Source organism: Chiloscyllium punctatum, chromosome 2, assembly GCF_047496795.1.
Source record: "Chiloscyllium punctatum isolate Juve2018m chromosome 2, sChiPun1.3, whole genome shotgun sequence".
NCBI classification, from domain to species: Eukaryota; Metazoa; Chordata; class Chondrichthyes; order Orectolobiformes; family Hemiscylliidae; genus Chiloscyllium; species Chiloscyllium punctatum.
The window spans coordinates 122,141,070-122,166,985 of NC_092740.1; the positions used below are offsets into that span (position 1 = coordinate 122,141,070).

At 42.9% G+C, this 25,916-nt stretch overlaps 1 protein-coding gene across 7 annotated transcripts in view; it reads right to left on the bottom strand.

Moving 5' to 3' along the window:
- plppr1 (phospholipid phosphatase related 1) overlaps nt 1-25,478 on the bottom strand; it is a 116,758-nt gene extending 91,280 nt beyond the window's left edge. The window contains exons 1-2 of one of the 7 annotated variants that reach the window (XM_072587873.1): nt 25,172-25,478; nt 21,830-21,947 (exon numbers count right to left, since the gene is read on the bottom strand). In XM_072587873.1, the coding sequence (XP_072443974.1) occupies nt 21,830-21,895 (66 nt within the window). In that variant the 5' untranslated portion in view covers nt 21,896-21,947; nt 25,172-25,478. The remainder of the gene's footprint in view (nt 1-21,829; nt 21,948-25,171) is intronic. The other 6 variants (XM_072587883.1, XM_072587828.1, XM_072587863.1 and 3 more) reach the window with 6 other exon arrangements.
- Nucleotides 25,479-25,916: the final 438 nt, after the last annotated feature.

Sequence of the window (25,916 nt, forward strand, 5' to 3'; positions counted from 1 at the left end):
CTGTCATTAATTCCACATACCAAATGGTCTCTTAGCATCTCATTCAAGGTTAACCCAAAATCACATGCCTCTGTCTATCGTAACTTTGTCAAAAATCCTGATACAGATTCTCCCAGTTCTCGAACTGCTGAATAAAACCAATAGTGTGTCAGAATTAGGGGGGAGTTTGGGGTTGTAATGTACTTTGGCTAAATCCATCAAATCTTGACAAGTTTTAGTATGTGGTGCCCTGGGGAAGATTTTAAGCTCCTAATACTACAGGTCTGCAAGCAGTCAGAAGGATTATTTGCTGCTTTTCATCTGCCCAGGAAGAAGAGGCTGGGCCCAGTCTTCAGCAGAATCAAATCAATCAAGCTTCCCAAATAAAGACATTATAACAGGGATACTTATTACAACTCAAAGACGATTGTTGGACGCAAATTTTCTCCAGGAACGTACTGCTTTCTCTCTCCATATAAATAACCACACAGAGGCCAGCATCCCAGCACCATGTGGGCAATACATGACTCTGACCAGCCATCTCGGAGCTGGTCCTGAGAATAAGGAGACTGAGATTCCTGTTTATATCAGCCAGGAGTCCCTGACTGGGGTTGTTAACCGGGGCCAGTCAAGGAGCTCCTAGGAAATGAGATCCATTCAACCCTCTTTCCAAACACTACATCACTATAACAAAATCTCCCCAGGAGTTGCAGTAAATAGATATAAATAAAGCTACCTTTCTCCATCCAGGCAAAGGATCACGTGCAATGGCACAATGAACAGTATTATCCCACTGTTCACTGCAATGGGGCATCATGAGCTTTGACCTAGACTGCATTTCCTTGCAAATTGGTAACAATTTTGGGAGTTCTTCTTAACCAGTGAAATGTAAAGATTAAGGAAGAAAGAAGGACAATGGAGATAGAAATAGTAAGTTAGAAGTAAGTCACATATAGAAAGAGATGATGGAAAAGTAACAAATAATGAAAAGTAGTCTAACCATTAAAATTTTGAAAAGTCTTAAGGAACAATTGACTAACTTAAGGAATGAGACTCCACGGCTTGCTTTCATCAAATCCCTACAGTGTGGAAGCAGGCCATTGGCCCATCCACAGTGACCCTCTAAAACAACATCTCTCTCAGACTCACTCCCCATCCAGGCAAATGGAGAGCATTCCATCACACTGCTGACTTGTGTCTGATTCTTGTCGAAACTTAACCAAAAACCTTGGTTCTGGAATCCTTGTGTTTGTGAAACAATATTAATTTTTTTAAAAATCACCATTTCCAGGTGAATGAACAATCTAAGAAACTAACATTAGCTTTTTGCAGGGGAGTGTGTTTGAGATTTGCTTTTATGTGAAAATGTCTCTCCTCAAATTATCCTTGAATGGCCAAGCTCAAATATTATAATGCTTTTTCTGAGCTCCCCACCCAAAGATATGTTTAACTCTAACTACCACAGCAAAATCTTTAAAACACCATGAGGAGGTGGGGGAGTGGGGTGGGGAGATGAAAGGGGGAAGCATCCCACATCATGCAGAGCTCGCACCAACCATAGGCTATTTCCCCACAAGGTTCATGAGTGGGTTTTGTTTAAAAATATTCTTTTATTCGTTGAAATCTTTGGTGTATGTACAATTGATGCTGTTCAGATGTATACTGTTTTTACTTTCCAAGAACAAATTGAGTCGTTGATGTTCACAATTTTCTGTTGACTAACCACCTCCTTGGTATTTAGCTGAGGAGTCAGTAGGGCCCAATTACTGAATAGACCCCCCCCACCCCATTATCCTTTGGCCAAAGACCTTACATGGTGGTCTTTCCCTACCATGCCTTGGCGGCAGCTGCCCCAAGCTTTAGTGTGTCCTTCAGCACATAGTCCTGGACCTTGGAATGTGCCAGCATGTAACACTAGGTCGGGGTCAACTCATTCAGCTTGAAGACCAAGTTTTGGGCAGACCAAAGAGTGTCCTTCAGAGTTCAAGGTCCTCCAGGCACAGTTGTTGATCATCTCGGTGTGCATCCCAGGGAGCAAACCATGGAGCACTGAGTCCTGCATCACCGAGCTGCTCGGGATGAACCTCTACAAACACCACTACATTCATCTCCAGACTTCCTTTGCATAGGCACATTCCAGAAGTTGGTGTTTCCCCTCCACAGCCGCTTCAAGGGCAGCGTTTGTTGGCGTAGAGTGTCTGGCCATGCATAAAGGATCTCACAGGTAGAGCCCTTCTCACCACCAGCCGAGTCATGTCCTAGTACTTGACAGTCTGCCCAGGGAACTGCTCAACAGGATCCACTTTCTCCTTTTCCCAAAAGGGTCTCAAGGACATTACGTGCTGACCACTTCCTGATGGACTTGGTCAAAGGTGTTTTCCTTCATAAATTTCTCCACTAAGGGCAGGTGATATAGAACGGTCCAGCTACTTGGAGTGTTCCACAGCAACGAGGCCAGGCCCATTCTTCGCAACACCGAGGACAGGTAGAACTTCAGTACATAGTGACACTTAGTGTTTGCGTATCAGGGATCCACGCACAACTTGATGCAGCCGCACATAAAATAGCCATCAGGGTGAAGGTAGCGTTGGGTGTTTTTTGTTTTTTTAACTCCTTTTTCGAGATCTTTATACACTATATCCCTTTGGATACAGTCCATCTTTGATCTCCACATGAAGTGAAAGATAGCCCAGCTGACTGCAGTGGCAGAGGTTTGGGGAATAGGCCAGACCTGCCCCACATACTACAACACTAAGAATACCTCACACCTGATGACTAAGTTTTTACCCATGATGGAGAGCGACCAGTGCTCCCATCTGCCAAATTTCTGCCTCACCTTAGTGACGCACACTCCTCCCAAGACTTGGCGCGCACCCCAGCCCCTCTGAACCAAATACCCAGTACCTTCAGGTGGTCTGCCCTGACTGTGAAGGGGATAGAGGATTACTCAGCCTAGTTTCCAAAGAGCATGGCCTCACTCTTGCCTCAGTTTACCTTGGCCCCCCGAGACCTGCTGGAGTTGGTCACAGATGCACGTGAGTCTGTGCACGGAGAGCAAATCGGAGCAGAAAACAGTGACGTCATCCACGTACAGAGAGGCTTTAACATGTAGGCCCCTGCTGCCAAGAATAGTCACCCCTCTCAGGCTCACATCCTTCCTGATAGACTCGGCATGTGGCTCCATACAGCACACAAACAAGGCAGGAGAGAGTGGGCAGCCTTGCCTGACTCCCGATCAGATTGGAAAGCTTTCCGATTCTGACCCGTTGATTGAGACTGCATTCACAATGGTGTAGAGCAGTCTGATCCAATTGCAGATTCCCTCCCCAAAGCCCATTTTGGAGAGAACATCTCTCATGTATATGTGTGACTATTCATGAGTAGGTTTTAATTGTGTTTGCACGATCTTTTTCATATGGGCATGTTTTAAATGTCTCTGCTTTTTGCAGGCTGCACTACAAAAGGGAGCCTTTAGATTGTGTTGACAGTGACTCAGTAGAAGCCAAGTGGCAGCTGGTGTTCTCAAAGGAAAGTTGTTTGTTTCTGCAGTGGGAGGATGGAGAGCACAAGGCCTTCCCTTGGTAACCTTCCCAGCTGTCTCCATAGAAGGCTGTCATTTCTCCATGTATCATGCAGAACAGGTTCTGATTAACAATGCAATCTCTGCTGTGGTGCCACACTTAATATTTCACCTACTGATCCACATCCATTTTGAAAGAAACTGAAGGTTGATAATTGAACAGAAATCATGAATCTGGCTCAGACGTCCTTCCTGACAATCTCCAAACAGCCCGGTTCTAATTTTAAGTGTGCGGCCTTGTTCAGGATTCATCCCACCAGAGGAAATAGCTTTGGTCTACCAAGCCTATAAACTTTAATCACCTTTCTTTATTCTTTTATCACTGACAACACCAGCATTTATTGCCCTTTAGCTCCGTGGTTGCTCAGTTGTTTCAGAGAACAGTTTACCCCACATTATGGCATGGATCAGGAATCTCCTACAGGTGACAGTGTTTATTTTCTTTTCTAAAAGAGCATCAGGGAGTTAGCTCATTCAGGTGGCTCAGTGGTTAGCACTGTTGCCTCACAGCACCAGGGATCCAGGTTTAATTCCAGCCTCGGGTGACTGTCTGTGTGGAGTTTGCACATTCTCCCCGTGTCTGCGTGGGTTTCCTCCGGGTGCTCCAGTTTCCTCCCACAATCCAAAGATGTGCAGGTCACAGGTGAATTGGCCATGCTAAATTGCATTAGTCAGAGGATAATGGGTCTGGGTGGGTTACTCTTTGAAGGGTTGGTGTGGACTTGTTGGGCTGAAGGGCCTGTTTCCACACTGTAGGGAATCTATTCTTAAAATTAAATTGATTGCCATGTGGCACCATTTACTGAGCTCAGTTATATTTCCAGGTTAGTTAATCAATCTGCCATGATGGGATTTGAACCCTTGTCTCGTGGCTTGAACCCGAGCCTCTGAACTACCGCTAGCACTCTACCCCAGCTTCGAATCACCTCAATTTCACCCCACCACCACTGCCCCTACTCTGCAATCCCCCAGAACAAAGATGAACTGACACAGCTTTGGGAGTTAATCATTAGTCATTAACATTACACCTATGGGCTGGAACAAGATGATTCTGCCCCAACCCGTTCACTTCCTCCTGAAATTTGATCGACAACATGATAGTGTTCATTATGACACTGCATTACAACAAAAAAAGTTAATGTATGGTTGGTCTGTCCTCATCCCTGACTCTTTCATTATGCGCTCCCCGAATGCAGGCCCTGATATCCCAACTTGGACCCAGATTTTGAAGCTATCTTCCAATGGAAATCTGAGGTGAGCAGCCCAGCCATCAGATCTGCCTTTAGTCCAGGTATAGAACATAGAACATAGAACAATACAGCACAGAACAGGCCCTTCGGCCCACGATGTTGTGCCGAACTTCTAACCTAGATTAAGCACCCATCCATGTACCTATCCAAATGCCGCTTAAAGGTCGCCAATGATTCTGACTCTACCACTCCCACGGGCAGCGCATTCCATGCCCCCACCACTCTCTGGGTAAAGAACCCACCCCTGACATCTTCCCTATACCTTCCACCCTTCACCTTAAATTTATGTCCCCTTGTAACACTCTGTTGTACCCGGGGAAAAAGTTTCTGACTGTCTACTCTATCTATTCCTCTGATCATCTTATAAACCTCTATCAAGTCACCCCTCATCCTTCGCCGTTCCAACGAGAAAAGGCCGAGAACTCTCAACCTATGCTCGTACGACCTACTCTCCATTCCAGGCAACATCCTGGTAAATCTTCTCTGCACCCTCTCCAAAGCTTCTACATCTTTCCTAAAGTGAGGCGACCAGAACTGCACACAGTACTCCAACTGTGGCCTAACCAAAGTCCTGTACAGCTGCAACATCACTTCACGACTCTTGAATTCAATCCCTCTGCTAATGAACGATAATACTCCATAGGCCTCCTTACAAACTCTATCCACCTGAGTGGCAACCTTCAAAGATCTATGTACATAGACCCCAAGATCCCTCTGTTCCTCCACTTGACTAAGAACCCTACCATTAACCCTGTATTCCGCATTCTTATTTGTTCTTCCAAAATGGACAACCTCACACTTGGCAGGGTTGAACTCCATCTGCCACTCCTCAGCCCAGCTCTGCATCATATCTAAGTCCCTCTGCAGCCGACAACAGCCCTCCTCACTGTCCACAACTCCACCTATCTTCGTATCATCTGCAAATTTACTGACCCATCCTTCGACTCCCTCATCCAAGTCATTAATAAAAATTACAAACAGCAGAGGACCCAGAACTGATCCCTGCGGAACTCCACTTGTAACTGGGCTCCAGGCTGAATGTTTACCATCTACCACCACTCTCTGCCTTCGACCGGTTAGCCAGTTTTCTATCCAATTGGCCAAATTTCCCTCTATCCCATGCCTCCTGACTTTCCGCATAAGCCTACCATGGGGAACCTTATCAAATGCCTTACTAAAATCCATGTACACTACATCCACTGCTCTACCCTCATCCACATGCTTGGTCACCTCCTCGAAGAATTCAATAAGACTTGTAAGGCAAGACCTACCCTTCACAAATCCGTGCTGGCTGTCCCTAATCAAGCAGTGTCTTTCCAGATACTCGTAAATCCTATCCCTCAGTACCCTTTCCATTACTTTGCCTACCACAGAAGTAAGACTAACTGGCCTGTAATTCCCGGGGTTATCCCTATTCCCTTTTTTGAACAGGGGCACGACATTCGCTACTCTCCAGTCCCCTGGTATCACCCCTGTTGCCAGTGAAGACGAGAAGATCATTGCCAACGGTACTGCAATTTCCTCTCTTGCTTCCCACATAATCCTAGGATATATCCCGTCAGGCCCGGGGGACTTGTCTATCCTCAAGTTGTTCAAAATGTCCAACACATCTTCCTTCCTAACAGGTATCTCTTCTAGCTTATCAGTCCGTTTCACACTCTCTTCAACAATACGGTCCCTCTCGTTTGTAAATACTGAAGAGAAGTACTTGTTCAAGACCTCTCCTATCTCTTCCGACTCAATACACAGTCTCCCACTACTGTCCTTGATCGGACCTACCCTCGTTCTCGTAATTCTCAGGTTTCTCACATACGCATAGAATGCCTTGGGGTTATCCTTGATCCTATCCGCCAAGGATTTTTCATGCCCTCTCTTAGCTCTCCTAATCCCTTTCTTCAGGTCCCTTCTGGCTATCCTGTATCCCTCCACTGTTCTGTCTGAACCCTGTTTCCTCAACCTTATGTAAGCCTCCTTCTTCCTCTTTACTAGACATTCAACCTCCCTCGTCAACCAAGGCTCCCTCACACGACCATTTCTTTCCTGCCTGATAGGTACATACATAACAAGGACACGTCGTATCTGCTCCTTGAAAAAGTTCCACATTTCCACCACATCCTTCCCTGACAGCCTATGCTCCCAACGTATGCTCCTCAAATCCTGTCTTACAGCATCGTAATTTCCCTTCCCCCAATTTTAAAATCTTCCTTGTTGTGCGCACCTATCTCTCTCCATAACCAAGGTGAAAGTCACAGAATTGTGGTCACCATCACCAAAATGTTCACCCACTAACAAGCCCACCACTTGTCCCGGTTCATTACCGAGTACCAAATCCAATACATACTGCGTTAGAAAAGCTTCCTGGACACACTGCACAAACACCGCCCCATCCAATCTACTTGATCTAAAGAGCTTCCAATCAATATTTGGGAAGTTGAAGTCGCCCATGACTACGACCCTGTGGCTTCTGCACCTTTCCAAAATCTGTTTCCCAATCTGTTTCTCCACATCTCTGCTGCTATTGGGGGGCCTATAATAAACACCCAACAAGGTGACTGCACCTTTCCTATTTCTGACTTCAGCCCATACTACCTCCAGAGGCAGATCCCCCTCAAACTTCCTTTCTGCAGCCGTTATACCATTTCTAATTAGCAATGCCACCCCCCCCCTCCTTTTTTACCACCCTCCCTAATCTTACTGAAACATCTGTAACCAGGAACCTCCAACAGCCATTCCTGTCCCTCATCTATCCATGTTTCCGTGATGGCCACAACATCGTAGTCCCAGGTACCGATCCATGCCTTAAGTTCACCCACCTTATTTCTGATACTCCTTGCGCTGAAGTATACGCACTTGAGCCCATCTCTGTGTCCGCAAGTAGTCCCTGTCAGTGCTGCCTTCTCCACAGCCTCCCTACAGTCTTGGGCATCCTGACACACAGCTAGTTTACTTTCTGGACTACAAGTCCAGATCCCATCCCCCTGCCAAATTAGTTTAAACCCCCCCGAAGAGTGCTAGCAAACCTGCCCCCCAGGATATTGGTGCCCTTCTGGTTCAGGTGCAACCCGTCCTGTTTATACAGGTCTCACCTTCCCCAGAATGCAGTCCAATTGTCCAAATATATGAAGCCCTCCCTCCTACACCATCCTTGCAGCCACGTGTTCAACTGCACTCTCTCCCTATTCTTTGCCTCACTGTCACGTGGCACCGGCAACAACCCTGAGATGACGACTCTCTGTCCTAGCTTTTAGCTTCCAGCCTAACTCCTTGAGCTCTTGAATGACCTCCCCACCCCTCTTCCTACCTATGTCGTTGGTGCTAATGTGTACCACGACATCTGGCTGCACACCCTCCCCCTTAAGGATTCTGAAGACACGGTCCGAGACGTCTCGGACCCTAGCACCCGGGAGGCAACAAACCATCCGAGAGTCTCGCCCATGTCCACAGAACCGCCTGTCCGTCCCTCTAACTAGAGAGTCCCCTATAACTAGCGCTCTCCTCCTCTCCCCCTTTCCCTTCTGAGTCTCAGAGCTCAGAGCCACAGACCCCTTCACTGCAGCTTACACCTGCAAGGCTGTTTTCCCCCCCCCCCCCCCCAACAGTTTCCAAAGCTGTATACTTATTTTTTAGGGGAACGACCACAGGGGAACCCTGCACTGCCTGCTTCTTCCCCTTCCCACCTCTAACTGTTACCCAGCTACCTCTGTTCTCCAGCGTAACTATGTCCCTGTAGCTTCTATCGATCACCCTCTCAGCCTCTCGAATAATAATATACTCTCCTAACGTTTCTTTACGTGGCTCAGTGTCCTATTATGTCTGATAACATTTGGTTGTGGAGCATCTTTGAGACATTATTCTATGCTAAAGCTGCTATGCAAGTGCAGGTTGATTGAATGTTGATAACATTGTTCAGCAAGACTTTTTTTTTCCCTCTGAAGCTCCTATCAAGTACCTTCACAAATTTTTCAAGTGAAGCCAATGTGTATGAGTTGCTGATGTACAAAAAAGGAGGTTTTGTGAGGCTCTTGAGCATTTAGCTTGTTTGTGGTAAGAGTTCATTGCAAATGTTATATCAACATTTCAAATGTTGTATCAATTGAAACAGTTTGAGTTTGCTCTGTGGGTTCAGAGCTGCTTCATATGACTTTTTGGTAGCTTTGCTTACTTGGCCTGGTCTTTGCTAGCAGCCAATCTGACCCAGAGCTTCCACCACTCACTCCAGGTTAAAATCAGGTCCTCGTGGTGTACATGCAACTTCGTCTGAACATTTAAAGCAGACACGGTCAGATCATGAATCCCTGCATTTTAAATGAACAAATCAAGGTGGGAAAGGCTGCGTAATAAATCTGCCACTCCAACTTAATTACACCGTCCTCAAACCCTCCCCACCTCTGCCTACAATCTGTCTTATTGAGGGAAGGGGAGCTAAAATGCAACTCTTCAAACGTCCACTTCGAGGGATATAGAAGCTGAGGGGATGCACTGCTGTGTAGCTGGGGGTTCAATGTAATTGATCCTTATTATGGTGTGCCAGGTAAGCGAGCTCCTTTAGCTGAGTTTTCAAATAAAGTACCATTGCAGACATCGGGGGCAGATCTAGGCTTGACCGAAATGCCCCATACCCCATTATGATCAGCTAGTATCCAACTGCATTCCAATTAGGGTGACAAGTAAATAATGTTGACTGCGCTGCTGGAAGAGTTCTGTGATGTTTCTCCAAGTTTTCTTTTTGCCAACTATCTTCAATCTGCATCCTCTGGTTACTGGTCATTAATTCCTTTGGAAACAGTTTCTCCCTATCAACTCTTCCACTTTTAACTTAAAACCTTATCTAATCTTTATTGCCCCTTTTTCCTCATCCAACTTGGTGCATGAAGGAGCTGATGCTGGGATCATACAGTGCGGGGATTAAATTTCTATCTGAATAGTGCAGGTTCATAGTGCTTTAAAAATGGAATCACAGGTCAGATAGCGAATAAGGCTTTTCTATGCTTTTCTTTCTTGCTCAGTGCATTGAATATAGGAATTAGAAGGTCATGTGGCCGAACAGGACATTGGCTAGGCTACTTTTAAAATACTGTGTTCAATTCTGGTCTTTTTGCTATGAGAAAGATGTTGTGAAACTTGAAAGGGTTCAGAAAAGATTCACAAGGATGTTGCCAGGGTTTGAGCTACAGGGAGAGGCTGAATAGGCTGTGGCTGTTTTCCCTGGAGCGTTGGAGGCTAAGGGTTGACCTTATAGAGGTTTATAAAATCATGAAGGGCATGGACAGGATAAATAGACACGGTATTTTCCCTGGAATGGGGAAGTCCAGAATGAGAAGGGAAAGATTTTAAAATGGATCAAAGGGGCAACTTTTTCATGAAGGAGGCGGTTGAGTGTATGGAATAACCTGCCAGAGGAAGTGGTGAAGACTGGTACAATTACAACATTTAAAAAGCATCTGGAGAGCTAAATGAATAAGAGATTTAGAAGGATATGGGCCAAATGCTGGCAAATAGGACTAGATTAATTTTAGGATATGTGGTCAGCATGGATTAGTTGAACTGTTTCTGTGCTGTACATCTCTGACTCTACTTAATCACTGATTTAGTCGCCCCTTAGATCATGTTACCACCAGATGGCAGCAGCGTCACAAGTTACTTAAACTGTGGCCAACAGATGATAGGATTTGCGAGCAATAAATGCAAATAATTTTGCCCTCCGGGCTCTCTTTAAAAATTCAGCTCTCATCAAAATGGTGCAATATTTGAACTGCAATTTCAAAAAACTCTGGGCTCACATCTCTATTCCTCAATGTAAAGCTGAAATCACTTTGTTCTTTATCCATAATGCATGTTTTTTTTTAATGTGAGACTCTTTATCTAAACAACATTTTGATACAATGGTCTGAGGCCTCTTGACAAATGGCCTTCATTGCTGTGACATGGCAGACTGGTATAAGCAAAGAGAGCTCAAAGCTGCCTGCAAAGTACAGAATGCCAATCATTTTAAGAAAAAGTGCAAGATGTCTTTGCCACAACCAAACCTTTAATATTTAGCAGTTTCATAGTTCACGCATCCATTTGCAAAGAATTTACAAATATTGCCTTATCAAATATTTTGATTTCCAGCTTGGGCTTGGACTCAGTTTCACTGAAGGTTCTCACTTTCCAACAGTTCAGTTCAAAAGTACTTTAATTGCTGGAAAAAAAGCTTTGGGACATTGAGGTCATGAAAGGCAGCAGATGAATGAAGCCTTTCTTTTCAAAATATCATCAACACAGTTCTTTGGGGAGTTTCACATTTAGGTCGAGTTATACAGTGTTGTGGAAAGATAACCCAATACTCAGAATTACCAGGAGACGCAGAAAATTCTTCACTAAGTTAAACTTTTATTTGCAAATAAAAGTTGTGACAATTAGAAAATGGATACCCAATTGCCCCTAACTACTTTACTTGTTCCTGTGCTTATATGATAGCAAGCTAGTATGTTTGGTTATGCTTTGTCTTTCTAAACTAGTCATCCTCTGCCACACTGGTCTGCTTCTGACACTTAACCTATCACATTACACCACTTTCATCTTGAGCATTAGCTCATCTATCAGTGATTTAACTAGCTTATCATGGTGTGCTACCATTATCTGTTGCTGAACCCCTGTAAGATAATCATGTGCATGCTAAGTTAACTGCTAAATTAGCTTCCATATATTCCACAACAGCAAGTAAATGTTGGAAGTGCTCACAGATTTGACTTGCAAGAAATCCAGAATAATTAAGCTTACACCACACAGAGTCTTTTATGATCATCTGAGGACGACGATGGGCACACCCTTGGAGGTTTCACCTCAACTGGCAAGGTGTTTGTCAGTGCTTCCTCGGCACCCCATGGAGTGTCAGTCCAGACTGTGTGCTGGTGCCCGAGTGGGATACTGGAACTGATCGTGGCTTCACTCCGCGACAAGAGTGAGGGGCCATGGATCTGCTGGCACTGTTGAAAGTTAATGTCCAACCGCTCAATTTTTAGTGAGGATCTGATTTTTTTTTTGAACAAGGCATGTTGTGGTTTTTCTAAAAGTTTGAAACTCTTAGTTTTGCTCACTTATTGAAGGCTGCAGAACCATGTTACACACCTAACTAAACCACTGTATCAAGGTATTGTTGACATGGACATGCTCCTGACATTCAGAATACCCTGCATTATGCGTAAGGAATAAAACATTTTCAGCTTTATGCCAAAGCTATGGAGATATCCTGTTCCTAGTGAACATGGTTCAAATATTCTAACACTTCTGTTCGAATGCTGAAAACTTAAATATAAAATATTTTTAAAATTATATTCTGAGTATAATTTGATTAGATTAGATTCCCTACAAAATGGAAACCTGCCCTTTGGCCGAACAAGCCCACACCGACCCTCCGAAGTTTGCCCAAGTCTACTTTAAAGACCATGGACGGTGAATATGGAGCTGTCCTTTGAGGTCACTCAAAATCTATCTTGAACAGAGATAACAAGTATGAGAGTCAGTGAATCAGTGGTTTAACTTTACATAACCTGGGCAGGAGTTTTTCAACTGTTCGATGTCAGGAAGGTACTAATTAAAGCTGGAAGCTCTGCCAAACTAAACCTGGGGGTGGAAATAATTCAAGCAACAAGAGTTTGGTAATAAGGGGGAATCTGTAAACTGAAGTGAACCTCCAAACGGTTCACACTGGCTCCCAGTTCCGCGACCGTATTCGGGTGATTTGAACAAAGCTGCCAAATTCGCATCAGGCAGCAGAGAATCTACATTAGAAAACTCCACAATATCTAACCAGTCTCGAAGTAAAAGGCTAAATCACAAGCTTTTCCTTGACTGAAACTTCTTCGATTTAAAATGGCTAGGAGATTAAAGGCTGAAAGTCGCGATAAAGGGAATGTGCTCTAATGGTACGGGGCAGGTGATCTATCCTGGAGAACTGTCCTGGCCTCCCAGGTTCTCATTGCATACTTGACATGGCCTTTCAGTCATACTGAAGTCAATTCGGCCCAAGCCATGCAGGCCCCCTCCTCCCAACTTCATCCAACCCAATTAGCTTCTAGTCTTTTCTCCCTCATCTGAAGCTTGCTGTAAATCCATGTTGTTCTTATTCTCCGTGTGTTTCTAAACCTTGGGAGTTCCTGACAGGACCAGCATTTACTGGTCTGCATTTGCCTTTTAAAAAATGTGGTGATGAACCACTTCTTCAACTGCTGCATTCCCTGTGACGTGAGGTAGTCACACTGTTTTATTTTATTCTGTCACAATTGTAACAGGATTGAGTGGCTTGTCAGGCCATTTCAGAACAGAGTGAAGAGTCCAGATACACTACTGTGGATCCAAGGGTGACACTTGGGTCCCAGCAGAGCACATTCCTTTTATTGAGAGTGTGGCAAATTTCCTCTGTTGAAATGCATTTTGGTGGTTTCATCATAATTATCAAATTGACTTGCATTTACATTCCAGATTTATTAACTTGGTTGAAATTCCTCTGCTGGCATGGTGTAATTCAAACCCCTGTGCTCTCACCAATCCAGACTGCTGGATGACTAGTCCTAAATACCACACAAGCAACCCCTTTTTATTCTAGCCTTGCCCACTTTGGATCCCTTTTCGGTGTTAACATCAGTGACCTGAAGGAAGGAAAAGGGTTGTGCATCCAAGTTTCCAAGTGATTCTTGGAGGATTAAATAAATCCATAAGGTCCCAAGATAACAAAGGAGGATAGGAGGCCATTTGGCCCCTCCAACCTCTTCACTGTTGATCTTACTATGATCTCCATTACCCTGATTCTCAACTACCTTGTAAGTTGAAAAGCTGTCTAAATTGTCCTTAAATATTTAATAGGCCAGTCTCCACTGCTGTCTAGGGAACAGAATTGAGAGAAGGAATTCTACATCTCTGTTTAAATGGAATACCCTTGTTTTTAAACTGTTCCCCACTGTCAGACTATACAACTCAGTCATAAAGCATAGAAAAAGGCCATTTCAACATGTCTCTAAGCAGGCATCCCATTTACCAGCATTTGGCCTCCATGCCACTAAATAATTCCTAGTCAAATACCTATCTAGGTGCATTTTAAATACTGTAATTGTACCCACCTCCTCCACTTCTTCCCATATGCACTACCCTCTGTGTGAAAACATTATCCCTCAGGTCCTTTTTTGAGTTTTTCCCCCTCTGACAGGAAGTGTATGCCCTCTAGCTTTGGTCTCTCTCTCTCTCTCTCTCTCTCTCTCTCTCTCTCTCTCTCTCTCTCTCTCTCTCTCTCTCTCTCTCTCTCTCTCTCTCTCTCTCTCTCTCTCTCTCTCTCTCTCTCTCTCTCTCTCTCTCTCTCTCTCTCTCTCTCTCTCTCCTTTCCCCCCCCCCCCCCCCCCCGCCCCTTTGAAACTGAGACAAGCAAATTAGATTAAGAGGATAGGAAATAGGAGCAGGAGGCGATTCAGCTCCTCAAGCGAACTTCATTCAACCTAGGTCATGGCTGGTCTTATTCCTCAACACCATTTTTCAGCATTATCCCAAATATTCCTTTATGCTTGATATCTAGAAATCTACTGATGTCTGTTTTGAATACATTCAATGACCCTCTGGTCAGAGAATTCCAAAGATTCGTCACCCTCTAAATTTCTCATCCATCTAAATCCTGAATAGCACACTCCTCCTATCCTGACTCCTTCGGTTCTAGGTCTCCAGCCAGTGGATACATCCTTCCTGCTTTCCTGTTGAGCTTTGAATTTTGACTATTTCAGTGAGATCAACACTCAAACTTCTGAACCCCAGAGAAGAAAGGGCCAATCTCCTCGATCTGTTGTTATGATTGAATCTTGCCCTTGCAGTGATCAGTCTAGTGAACCTTTCTCACAATACCTCTGCAGCAAATATATTCTTCCTTGGGTAAAGAGATCAAAGCCATATGTAATACTCCACATGTGACTTTCCATACAATTGCAGCAAGACGTCTTCACTTCTGTGCTCCAATTCTCTCTCAAGCCTTCCTTATTGCTTGTTGTGTATCTTATGTTAGCTTTCAGTAATGTAACGCATAAGGGCACATTGGTTCCTTTGGACATCATCTCCCAATCTCTGGCCATTTAAGAAATAGACTACATTTTGGTTTGCCTTACCAAAGTGGACGGCATCTTTGTTCCAAATTATATGTCATCCATATTTTTGAGTCCGAATCTCCTCAAGGCCTCCCTGCATCCTCCTCACAACTCTGTTCTCACCTAGTTTTGTGTCCTTATCAAACTTGGAAATATTACATTTGATCTCCACATCCAAATCATTGATAGACTGCGAATAGCTATGGCCCAAGCACTAGTTGTCGTGGTCCCACGCTAATCAGAACTTTCCAAAGTGGGAATATCATACTTATTCCTATTATTTTCTACCCACTAACTATTCTCAGATTAATATCAGTATGTTACCTCAATCTAGTGTGCTGCAAGTTTATTCTTCCTAGTATCCTGTGTAGGACCTTATCAAAGGCCTTCTGAAAATCCAAACATTTAATAACCATTGATTTTCCCCCTTGGTTTTTCTGCTCATCACATCCTCAAAAACAAAAATTCCCAACTGGCTTGCCAAATGTTTTCACTTTAGTTCATGGTCTGCCTAATCCTCCCTAAATGTCCTGTATGATAGATTCTAGCACTTAGTCTACTATTGACATGCTAATAAGTCTGTAGTGCTCTGTTTCTCTCTCCCTCATTAACTATTAGGGTTGCATTTGTTATTTAGTGGTTAATAGCTCATTCATGTAGGAGCATAAAAACATCCATTTCAGCCATGAAGGAAACCCGCAAATATGGGATAGGGAGGGAACATAAAGTTGATCTGGGCGGCACGGTGGCACAGTGGTTAGCACTGCTGCCTCACAGCGCCAGAGACCCGGGTTCAATTCCCGCCTCAGGCGACTGACTGTGTGGAGTTTGCACATTCTCCCCGTGTCTGCGTGGGTTTCCTCCAGGTGCTCCGGTTTCCTCCCACAGTCACAAAGATGTGCAGGTCAGGTGAATTGGCCATGCTAAATTGCCCGTAGTATTTGGTGATGGGTAGATGTAGGGGTACGGGTGGGTTGCGCTTCGGTGGGGCGGTGTGGACTTGTTGGGCCGAAGGGCCTGTTTCCACACTGTAAGTAATCTAATCTAATCTAACCTAATCTAATCAGCCATGGCCTTGTTGAAAGCAGGTTTGAAGAGGCCATGTAGCAGATACCTACTCCTGCCCCAATTGTTCGTTCTTAACGATGAGATACTAGGGACTGTGAAGAAGCAAAACAACTCAGATCATTTTGTATACAAATTGCTAAAATCTGGTGTAGATGTACAAGTAGTAAAACTAATGCTATGTTGATCAGCAGGATCTGAAACTTGGACAGAAGTGATGTCTGATTTTTATTGTGCTCAGTTTAAGGATCTGTCCCTCAGAATCACAGAATTAAGTGTTGCAGTGCAGAAGGTGGCCATTTAGCCCATTCTATCTGGAATGGATCTCTGAAATGAGTATCATGAGTTAGTGTCAGTCTCTTCCCCTGCATGTTGTTCCTATTTTTAAAAATCATGCAAAGCCCTAACCAATGCCTCAAGGAACCTGCTGCCACCACATTTCCAGGCAATACATTCCAGACCTGAACCATTTGTGCAGGGAAAAATATTCTCATTTGCTTCTTTTGTAAATCACTTTAAACCTGTGTGCTCATAAATCCAATTGCATTTGAGTGACAACAATTTCTCACTCTTTCCTATCCAGACCCCTTGACTTTGAACAGATCTCTTCTCTGCCTCTCTCCAAAGAGAAGTCTCAAATTCTCCAATCTATCCCAATAACTATAAAGTTTCCAATCCCTGCAGGTAACGCCCAGAACTGTGAATAATATTCTTGTTGAGGCCTAGAGAGGGTGTCTTATACAAGTTCAGCATCACCTCTTGCTCTTGTACTGTATGTCCATTAAAAAAAAGCTAAGGACGCTGTTTGCTTTATTAACTGTTCTGTCCTGCCACATGACCTATATAGGTTTACCCAGGTCCCTCTGTTCCTGTACTCCCTCTAGATTTGTGCACCTTTATTTTAAATCACCTAAATATGTTCTTTACTACCAAAATACATCACCTCTCTTCTCTGCATTGAACTTCACCTGCTACGTATCTGCCCTCCCTACCAATTTATGTCCTTTTCAAAACCTCAGCATCAATGCCTCAGCCTTAGACAAGTTACAATATAAATTCATTTTTTAAAAAAAAACCTGGTTAAAATGTTTTAAAAACAAAAAAGTTGCACAATTTGTACTCCTGTGTGCTTAGCAGGTTAAGTGGCAATGTAACAGAGGTCCTTCATAGTTTCTCTATATCTCAAATTAGTTTTCACACTATTTGCTCTTGGGCAAACGGAATCTGGAACAAGAGGGCATAATCTTAGTGAGGGCTCAGTGCTTTGTTCAGAGAAGTTTAAGAAGCATTTCTTCAAACAGTGTAGTGAATTTGAAGCTCATTCTGCCAAAAGTCTGTGGACGGTTGGGAGCAACTGAAATTTCCAATACAACTGACCTCGCTGAAGACTTATTGTGTAAAGCTAACAAGGATCATGGAGTAAAGGGTGGATAGAGTCGGCTTAGATTGGCAACTACTGAACTGGTCTGAAATGCTAGTCATTTTCCACGTGAGGAATTGACAGATCTGATGAATTAATGTTGTCGGGTGTGATATTAAAATTAAATGGGCATGAGGATCCTGTGGCAATCTGTTTAAATGAAGATGAGAGTCTAAACTGTCACGATCCATGACCACATTCAAAACTGAGTAGGAGATTCTGCAGGAGAAACAAAATCAAAGCCCTGTCACCTACATCAATACATACATATGCTGCCTTTGACATAATATTTGTTGCCACTCCCTGGAGTGGTTTGTGGTGAGATGCCATCTTTGAACTACTGCTGTTTGTCTAGTACAGCTGCACCTACAGTGCTATATGGATGGAAACTTTGGGATTTTAACCCAGTGATGATGATGGAATGGCAATACTGTTTCCAGATAGAATGGTATGTTTCTTGGAATGGAACTTGCAGGTTGTGCCACCTGGCATGCACACTGTGCACATTGTCCTTTTCAGGCAGGACAGCGTGGATTTGCAATGCATTCTGCACATATTATACTATATGACATGATTAGACCATAAGACATAGGACTAGAATTAAGGCCATTCGGCCCATCGAGTCCACTCCATCATTCGGTTGCCACAACTTTAGCGAGCATTGAAATGTTATTAGACAACTATTAGGATCTAGTTGATTCTAATTTAGAGACTGAATAGTCAACCCATGTTCTTCTGAGTATCGACGAACCAGAATTTGCCAAACGAAGACAGCACTATACCTGATTATGGTACAGGTTTTCCAAACCAGCAGAATGGTGTTAACGATGGGCATACCCCACAAAGAACATATTGTGCTCCATTCTTGCAAAGCACATCAGTAGAAATGTAAATTGAAGTCTGTAGAGCTGTCCAATAAGCACATGTCCGAAGCATGTTTGTAATGCTAGACACTTTTTGAGCAGCATTAGATAATCAGCTGGAGTATTGTGTACAATTCTGGTCACCACAATATAGGATAGGCTCCAGAAGGATGGGGACTTTAGCTTTGCGGAGAAAATTCTTCTGAAAGTGAGAATGAATGTGACAGAATTAAGAGGAGTTTCAATTCATGAAAGAGTGAGAAAGAAGAACTTTCCAATGGTGATCAAAGGACAATGGCTTGAGGCCATTGGGACAAATGGGAGATGAGAAGAATTTTTATTTTAGTCAATTCTCATAACCTGGAGAGCACGGCCTTACAAGATGACTAAACAGATTCAATAAGAACCAAAAGGTAATGGGATAACTACTTAAAAAGGAATTAATTTGGAGTGTTAGAGCAGGAGATGGCAAGTGGAATGAGTTGGATGGCTCATTCAAATTGCCAGCAAAAGTGCCAAGGGTAGAATGGCATTCATACGATTTCATTAAAATTTTGTCTATGCTGAAGTCTGGGTTGGGCCGGCTCAAATCAAAGTGTGATGGAGCCTTTACAGCCAGATGAGCAAGGAAACTGGATTTGAACGAGCTCAGAATTCAAAAGTCAATGTCTAGTCCATTGTACAAGCCCATTTCTTAATGAATGCCCCACTGCCTGTACAGCAGATCTATGGCTGTGATCTCCCATACAGTTCCTGATATGTACAGGGGCAGACCATGTGGTGTTAACAGGAGAGGCAGTTCAATCCTTTCTTTGAAGGGAGAAAGGAAATGAAGCAAGATAGAGAATCACAGCTATTGTATATCTAGCTAAAGGGAATCTGAACCTTACCTTGTTCAGTTTATTGGCACCATCCACTATTAGTGTGGAAACTAACAGGGTACGTTTGGTGTAGCATAGTCATGGAACATCATTTAGTCTAACTAGAAATTGCTTATTGCATGTTAGCATCCTATCTACCTGTGACACCACTTTCAAGGAACTATGTACCTGCACCTCTAGGTTTCTCTGGTAACACTCCCCAGGGCCCAACCATTGACTGTGTAAGTCCTGTCCTTGTTTGCCTTACCAACTCGCAACAGCTGGAGCAGTTGATCAAGATCTCATTATATCCCTAGATAACCTCCTTCATTGTCCACTATATGAGCAATTTTGGTGTCATCTGCACACTTACTAGGCAAAAGTGAGGACTGCAGATGCTGGAATCCAGACTCTAGATTAAAGTGGTGCTGGAAAAGCACTGCAGGTCAGGCAGCTTCCGAGGAGCAGGAAATTTTGACGTTTCGGGCAAAAGCCCTTCATCATGAGCACTTACTAACAATGCCTCCTATATTATCATCCAAACCGTTTATATAAATGATGAACAACAGTGGACCTAGTACTGATCCTTGGAGGCTCGTGACCAACAGTGTGCCACAATCTCAACAACAACCCTTTACCACACTTTTTTTTTTAACCATGAAGCCAATTTATTATCAAATGGGCTAGCTTTCCCTCAATCTCTCATGATTTAAACTAACTAACTAACTAGTCTACTATGTGAAACATTGTGAAGGCCTTGCTAAAGTCAATATCTACAACTCTACATTAATCTATCTTCTTAATCACCTGATTTTAATAAAAAAACTCAATCAAGTTTGAGTCAACATTTCCCACACACTAAGGCATCTGACTATCCGTAATCAGTCTTAGCCTTTCCAAATGCATGTAAGCCTAGTCTGTCAAAATCCCCTCCAACTTCCCCACCACTGATTTTAGGCTCACTGGTCTGTAGTTGTCCTTGCCGTTATTTGCTAAAGACTGCACCACCTTAGTCACTCTCCTGTTTTCTGGCACCTCATTCATAGCTGTCGATGATACAAATATCTCTGCTTGGGACCCTGCAACTTATTCCCTAGCTTCTCACAATGTCCTGGGATACACTTGATCAGGTTCCAAGTTTATCTACCTTTTGTGTTTTTAAGACCCCTTCTGTAATGTGAACTCTTTTTAAGACATCACTATTTCTTTCCCAGAGTTCCCTAGCTTCCATGTCTTTCTCCACAGTAAATACTGGCATGAAATATTCATTTGAATCTTGCCCATCTCCTGTGGTTTCCTACATGGTTTGCCTCATTGATCTTTCGGGGACCCTATTCTCTCTCTCCAGTTACTCATTTGCCCTTGAATTTTCCCTTAACCTTATCTGCCAAAGCTATCTCATATGCCCTTTTTCTCCCCTCATGGTTTCCCTGTTAAGTGTACTCATACACCCTGATACTCCTCGAGGGAGTCACTTGAGACCAGTTGTCTATATCTGACGTGCTTTTTCTTGACCAGAGTCTCATTATATCTCTAGTCATCCAGCAGAGGGTCTCCTCTGCCTTGGGCAGATCAACAATATAATTACAGCCATATGCCCACATAACTTGTCCCATGTGTAAATCACGTAGCTTTCGCATAACCGGGCATTACAGCAATGTGTTCAATTTGTTTTGTTAGTGGCTACATGAGTCCCCTAACACACCTAGAGCTCTATTAGCTTCCTCCTTGGGTAGTTCATCTTGACCATGATGTATAATTGCTCCCGTTGACACAAACTCCCTTGTGCAAGAAAAACCTGAGGAAATCCAACAATGTTTTAAAACCATGCTAAAATGCAGTATACACTTAATTAAAATCCTGCTGCATTCTGATCACCTTTTCAGTGTTGTGTGGGTCAGATGTTTCCAAACCGTTTCTTTTAAAATATATTCCAGTAAAGTATGCTTTGCTATTTAGACAAAACCAGATAAGCTGCAGGCTTCACTGGATCTGGAAACACCCTGAGCCAATTATGACTTGACTACATGTGTCCTGCACGTGCATATTAATCCACTTACAGCAGAAGCTTTCAATTGTAAGTCGCTTGCAATTTTTCTCAAAACTCCTCCCATCTTAATTCATTGATATAAAAACAAATCAATGGCTGATGCTTGACATTTCAGGAAGCATTGAAGGATAGAAGGACATGAGAAATAGGAAGTAAAATAGGCCATTCCAGCCTGCTCCACCATCCTATCCACTGTCACATCTGATCTTCCACATATACGACAATTTCCTGCCCATTCCTCACCAATCCCTACAATACTTCCAATATCCAAATATATCTAAAGCACTCTCTTGTATATATTCAGTGACTTAGATCCAGAGTATTCTGGTGAGGAGAATGCCAAAGCTTCACAAATATTTGGGAAAAAATTCTCCACCCCTCAGTCTAAAATAGCAGATTCCTTATTCTGAAACCATGTCCTGGCTTCTACATCAAAGTATTTGATTTGGTGCACGGGCATTGGGAACGTTCTCCCTTGTCAATGCCCCGACAGCCATTCTGACAAAACAATTTGAAAGGTTAACTATTTCTCTCTTTAAGCTGTTTCCTGGCCTGTGGAGTACTTCCAGAATTATCTGCTTGCATTCCATGATTCGCATTTGCTTGACTCACTTATGGTGAGTCATGCATTTCCAGCTGTTCTGAAGCAGACACCCCCTTACCTCTACAAATATGAAGCATGGAATAATGGAGTAACTCCTCTGAATATTGCTTGTTTCTGTAGCCATTCTGATTCATCAGATCACGCTTGGCAAAGAGATGAGTTTGAGTCTATCACACCTGCAAATCAATAATGATATTTTAATTACATATTTAAACTGAGTGAGTGCTCACTCAAACCAGACATAGAATTTACTATCATAGAAAGTACTGCTTCAGCTTTTATACTGCATCAAATAACACTATCTCCAGCACAGAAACTGGCTATTCTGCCCAATTATCCCATGCCAGTGTGTTTCTCTGTATTTGGGTGGCTGGCTCAGTGGTTAGCACTGCTTCACAGTGCTAGGAAACTGGGGTCAATTCCACCCTGGAGCAACTGTCTGTTGGTATTTGTATAAACTTCCCAAATCTGTGTGGGTTTCATCTAGGTGCTCAGATTCTCTCCCATAGTCCAAATTGTGTAGGTTAGGTGGATTGGCCATGCTAAATTGCCTACTATGTCCAGGGATGTGCAGGTTAGATGGATTAGCTGTGTGAAATGCAGGGATAGGATGAAGGGTCTGGTTGGGATGCTCTTCGGAGGATTGGTGTGGATTTGATTGGCTGAATGATCTAAATCCACACTGTATTCTATGATTTTGTAAGAGTCTCCTCCCACCTCATCTGTGGTGCACTGGATAGCACACTTTGCAGGACTTAAGCACAAATATTAAGACTTGCACATCATTACTGAGGGAGTGCTGCATTATCAGCATTGCTGACTTTCAAGTGAGATTTTAAACTAAGGTCTCCTCTACCCCCTCAGGTAGATGTAAAAGATCCCACAGCACTGTTTTGAAGGAGGGTAGGAAAGTTACCCCGGTGCCCTTGGCCAATATTTATTGCTCAATCAATGGCATTAAAACAGATTATTTATTCATGATCACATTGCTGTTTGGACCTTTTTGCATGCAAATTGGTTGTTGTGTATGCTAAATTGTGACAGTCGTGATACACAAAGTATTTCATTTGATAAATGGTGCTTTGGAACCTCCTGTGGTCATGAAGAATATAATAAGAAGGCAGTCTTCTTTCATTCCATTGATGTAGTCTTCAATTCCTTACTCTTTCATGGGTTTACCTGGCTTTTCTGTTATAAATGCATTATGTCAGTCTCATGTTAATATGTAGTCTTCTCAATAAATCTAACATTTTAAGGCAAACTGATCCTTGTAAGAGTTTAAAATAACTATAAAGGGATACTCATTTCTGCATATTTCTAGAGTTTAACTGAAGTTGCTATGACTTGCACAAATTCCATGATTTCTTGATTTTCATCACTGATCCATTCACTGTCTGGAAAAAGGGCACAATTGAATGTTGAGTCACATTCTTCTACATCACTGAGATGTTATCATAAAATGAATGTGTACGATTGCTCCTTTAATGACTAGCAAACCATTGCCTGTTGTTTTGTTTCCCATAATTAATAACTTGCTCAGGAAAGCACATGGACAGCTTCTGCATGGTTAAAAACAGTGTTTCTTTTTATTAGTAATGCATTTATTACAAAGGAAACTGAGTATTCTCTCTCAATTTTAAAACTATAAATTACCCCTAATTATTTTGAGCTATTTTCATCCATTGGCTAAACTTAGTAAAACATAAATTAGTGTTCTCCAATCATATCTTATCTGTTTTATTCTTGGTTCTGCTTACCTAGAAAAATGGCAAAACAAGGAATGCCCATTTTTTAAAAAGATGTTTCAAACATTTTGCTCCTGTTCATAGACTTGTTTTCCAATTGTTGACAATTATGTCAAACTAAAACCCAATGAAATGTAAATAATGGGAGCAGGGAAATTTGTTAAACACATGGAATTCTTGAAGTTAATTAAAAGCAAACTTAAGGCTACAATGCTTAAAATGCTACAGTAATCCAAAAAATGACTGACGTTTTGACAGTTCATATTCTTTCCTCATGCTTACGTTGGATTTTAAAGTTGCCAGGTCCAATATACCCTATCGCATGTTGCATTTGAACAGTAAATTCCTGTATTAATACTCCATGCATACTTAGTGCTAATTTATTTAAAGAAGACATTTATTGTCTGTTTGTCTCCTTGAGCAGATGAATGTGTTTGAATAAAATCAGTAGTAAATACTAGTGGCCCAATTTGTGCATAGACAACCAGAATCAATACATCTAATGACTGAGAAAAACAAACTTTTTTAAAAAAAAGTTGCTTAAATTTCTCAATTTTCTAAGAAATGTCTTCCAACCTATAATGTTCAATTTGGACATGTCAGCTGGTTCATCGTCCAAATTAAATCTCACGTTTTGGCATCACTTAATATAAAGTGGTCCGTGCAGGGGCAGGTACACGTTTTCCTGAATCCTTTTATCGGAAGAGGAAAAAAAAATGTAGGTCAACTATAGTCACGCATGTAATTCCCCTACTATCGCCGAACTAAAGGGGCCCAAATCACGACACTATTATATGAATGGATCACTGAGGGAGGGTTCTCCAGTAACTGGGTGTGCAGGTAAAATCCAGGCTTTGCACAGGATTCACGCTACACCGATCTAATACAGCATTGTCAGTTCTCTTTAACCGAGAGGACATAGTTAGGATATCCCAGAACACACGATTATTTCTACACAAGTGAAGAGATCTCTTTGTGAGAACAAACAGCCGCCCACTATCCAAAGACTATTCTCTCCGTTTGATTCTAACTGCAATGTAGTCACACAAAATAACACTGACTGGAAGGTCTGTAACCTTCAAGTTCATTTCAGGCAAAAACACAAGTCAGACGGAAAGTTTCTACAGATATAAAGGGAAGATCCTGAACTGATTCCCCCGTTGAGAGGGAGCGTATGTTGTCCCTCATCGCTTTGACAACAAAAGCAGGTTTTGCAAAAAAAATGGTCCCAATCAAACAATACAAGGTCCAGGGACCTCAAGAGAGCTAAATGTGAAAACACACCAAAACCATAAAGAAACTGCAAAATAATAAAACTGCTCATTTAATCCGAGGAAATAAAACGCCTTTTGTCCGTATTTAATATTAAATCAATTGCTAGGGTAGGACAAAACGCACAATCTACCGTCATTGTCTCGAACAATAGGTGACAATCCCCGTTAAAATAGTGAATCTGCTGATTCCACAAGGTTGGATTACTCAACACAAAACGAAACAAAGACTTTATCCAGCATTTGAGATTTGAGCAAGGGAGAACTGCTTCTATTGACTGTTGCTGAGTCAATGTGGCTCTGCTGTGAGAATGTCTGGTCCTTACAAACAAAAGAAGCGACAGACGGAGAGAGCGAGGCAATGAGCTGGATCTTCCTCCCTACCTGTGCTGTTGCCACTCGTCGACCAGCCCTGTTTTGCCTCACCGAACGCACCATCAGGACAAACGCCAAGAGCTGCCACAGCGAGCGGGGGGGTAGGAAGCTTCCTGCACTCCGCTGCCTTACTCCCTCCAGCAGCTCATCCTCACTGATTACCCGAACACAGCGACACCATCCCACAGAACTGCCCCTCTGCTGCCACCCCCTTGCCATTCACGTCTCGTTTCCTGTTTGGAGGGGTTTTAAAGGAGGCGGGATCACCAGCCAGTCAAGTCACAGAAGTTGCTGAAAACGGAATCTGCTTTCCTATGCCCACACGTGTGCACAGACACAGGCGATACAACAGATGATGTGCTCTCAGAAACATAACACGTTCAATCAGGAGTCCTCTCTCTCGCACACAGACTTGTGTTTTTAGTCTAATTTGCAAAATGGCCTTTGTTGATCTTAAACTGACAATTTAATTTAGGGGTTTCAGTTTCTTTGGGAGGCGCTCTTGTGATGTCTCGCCCCCTGGGCCAGAATGTCGAGGTTCAAGTCCTGGTATAACGCTGCTTCAGTCCTGTAAAAGGGTCATACATGAGAGGTCGATTTCTCCATCTCCTGATGCTGCCTGGCTTACTATGTTGTTCCAGCCTCCTGCCTGTCTACTTTGGATTTCAGCATCTGCAGGGTTTTTTTTGTCTCTAACTGGGTTCAAGTCTTGCCTGCTCTTGAGGTGTGACCTACGGCTTTTTTGTGAACTTTT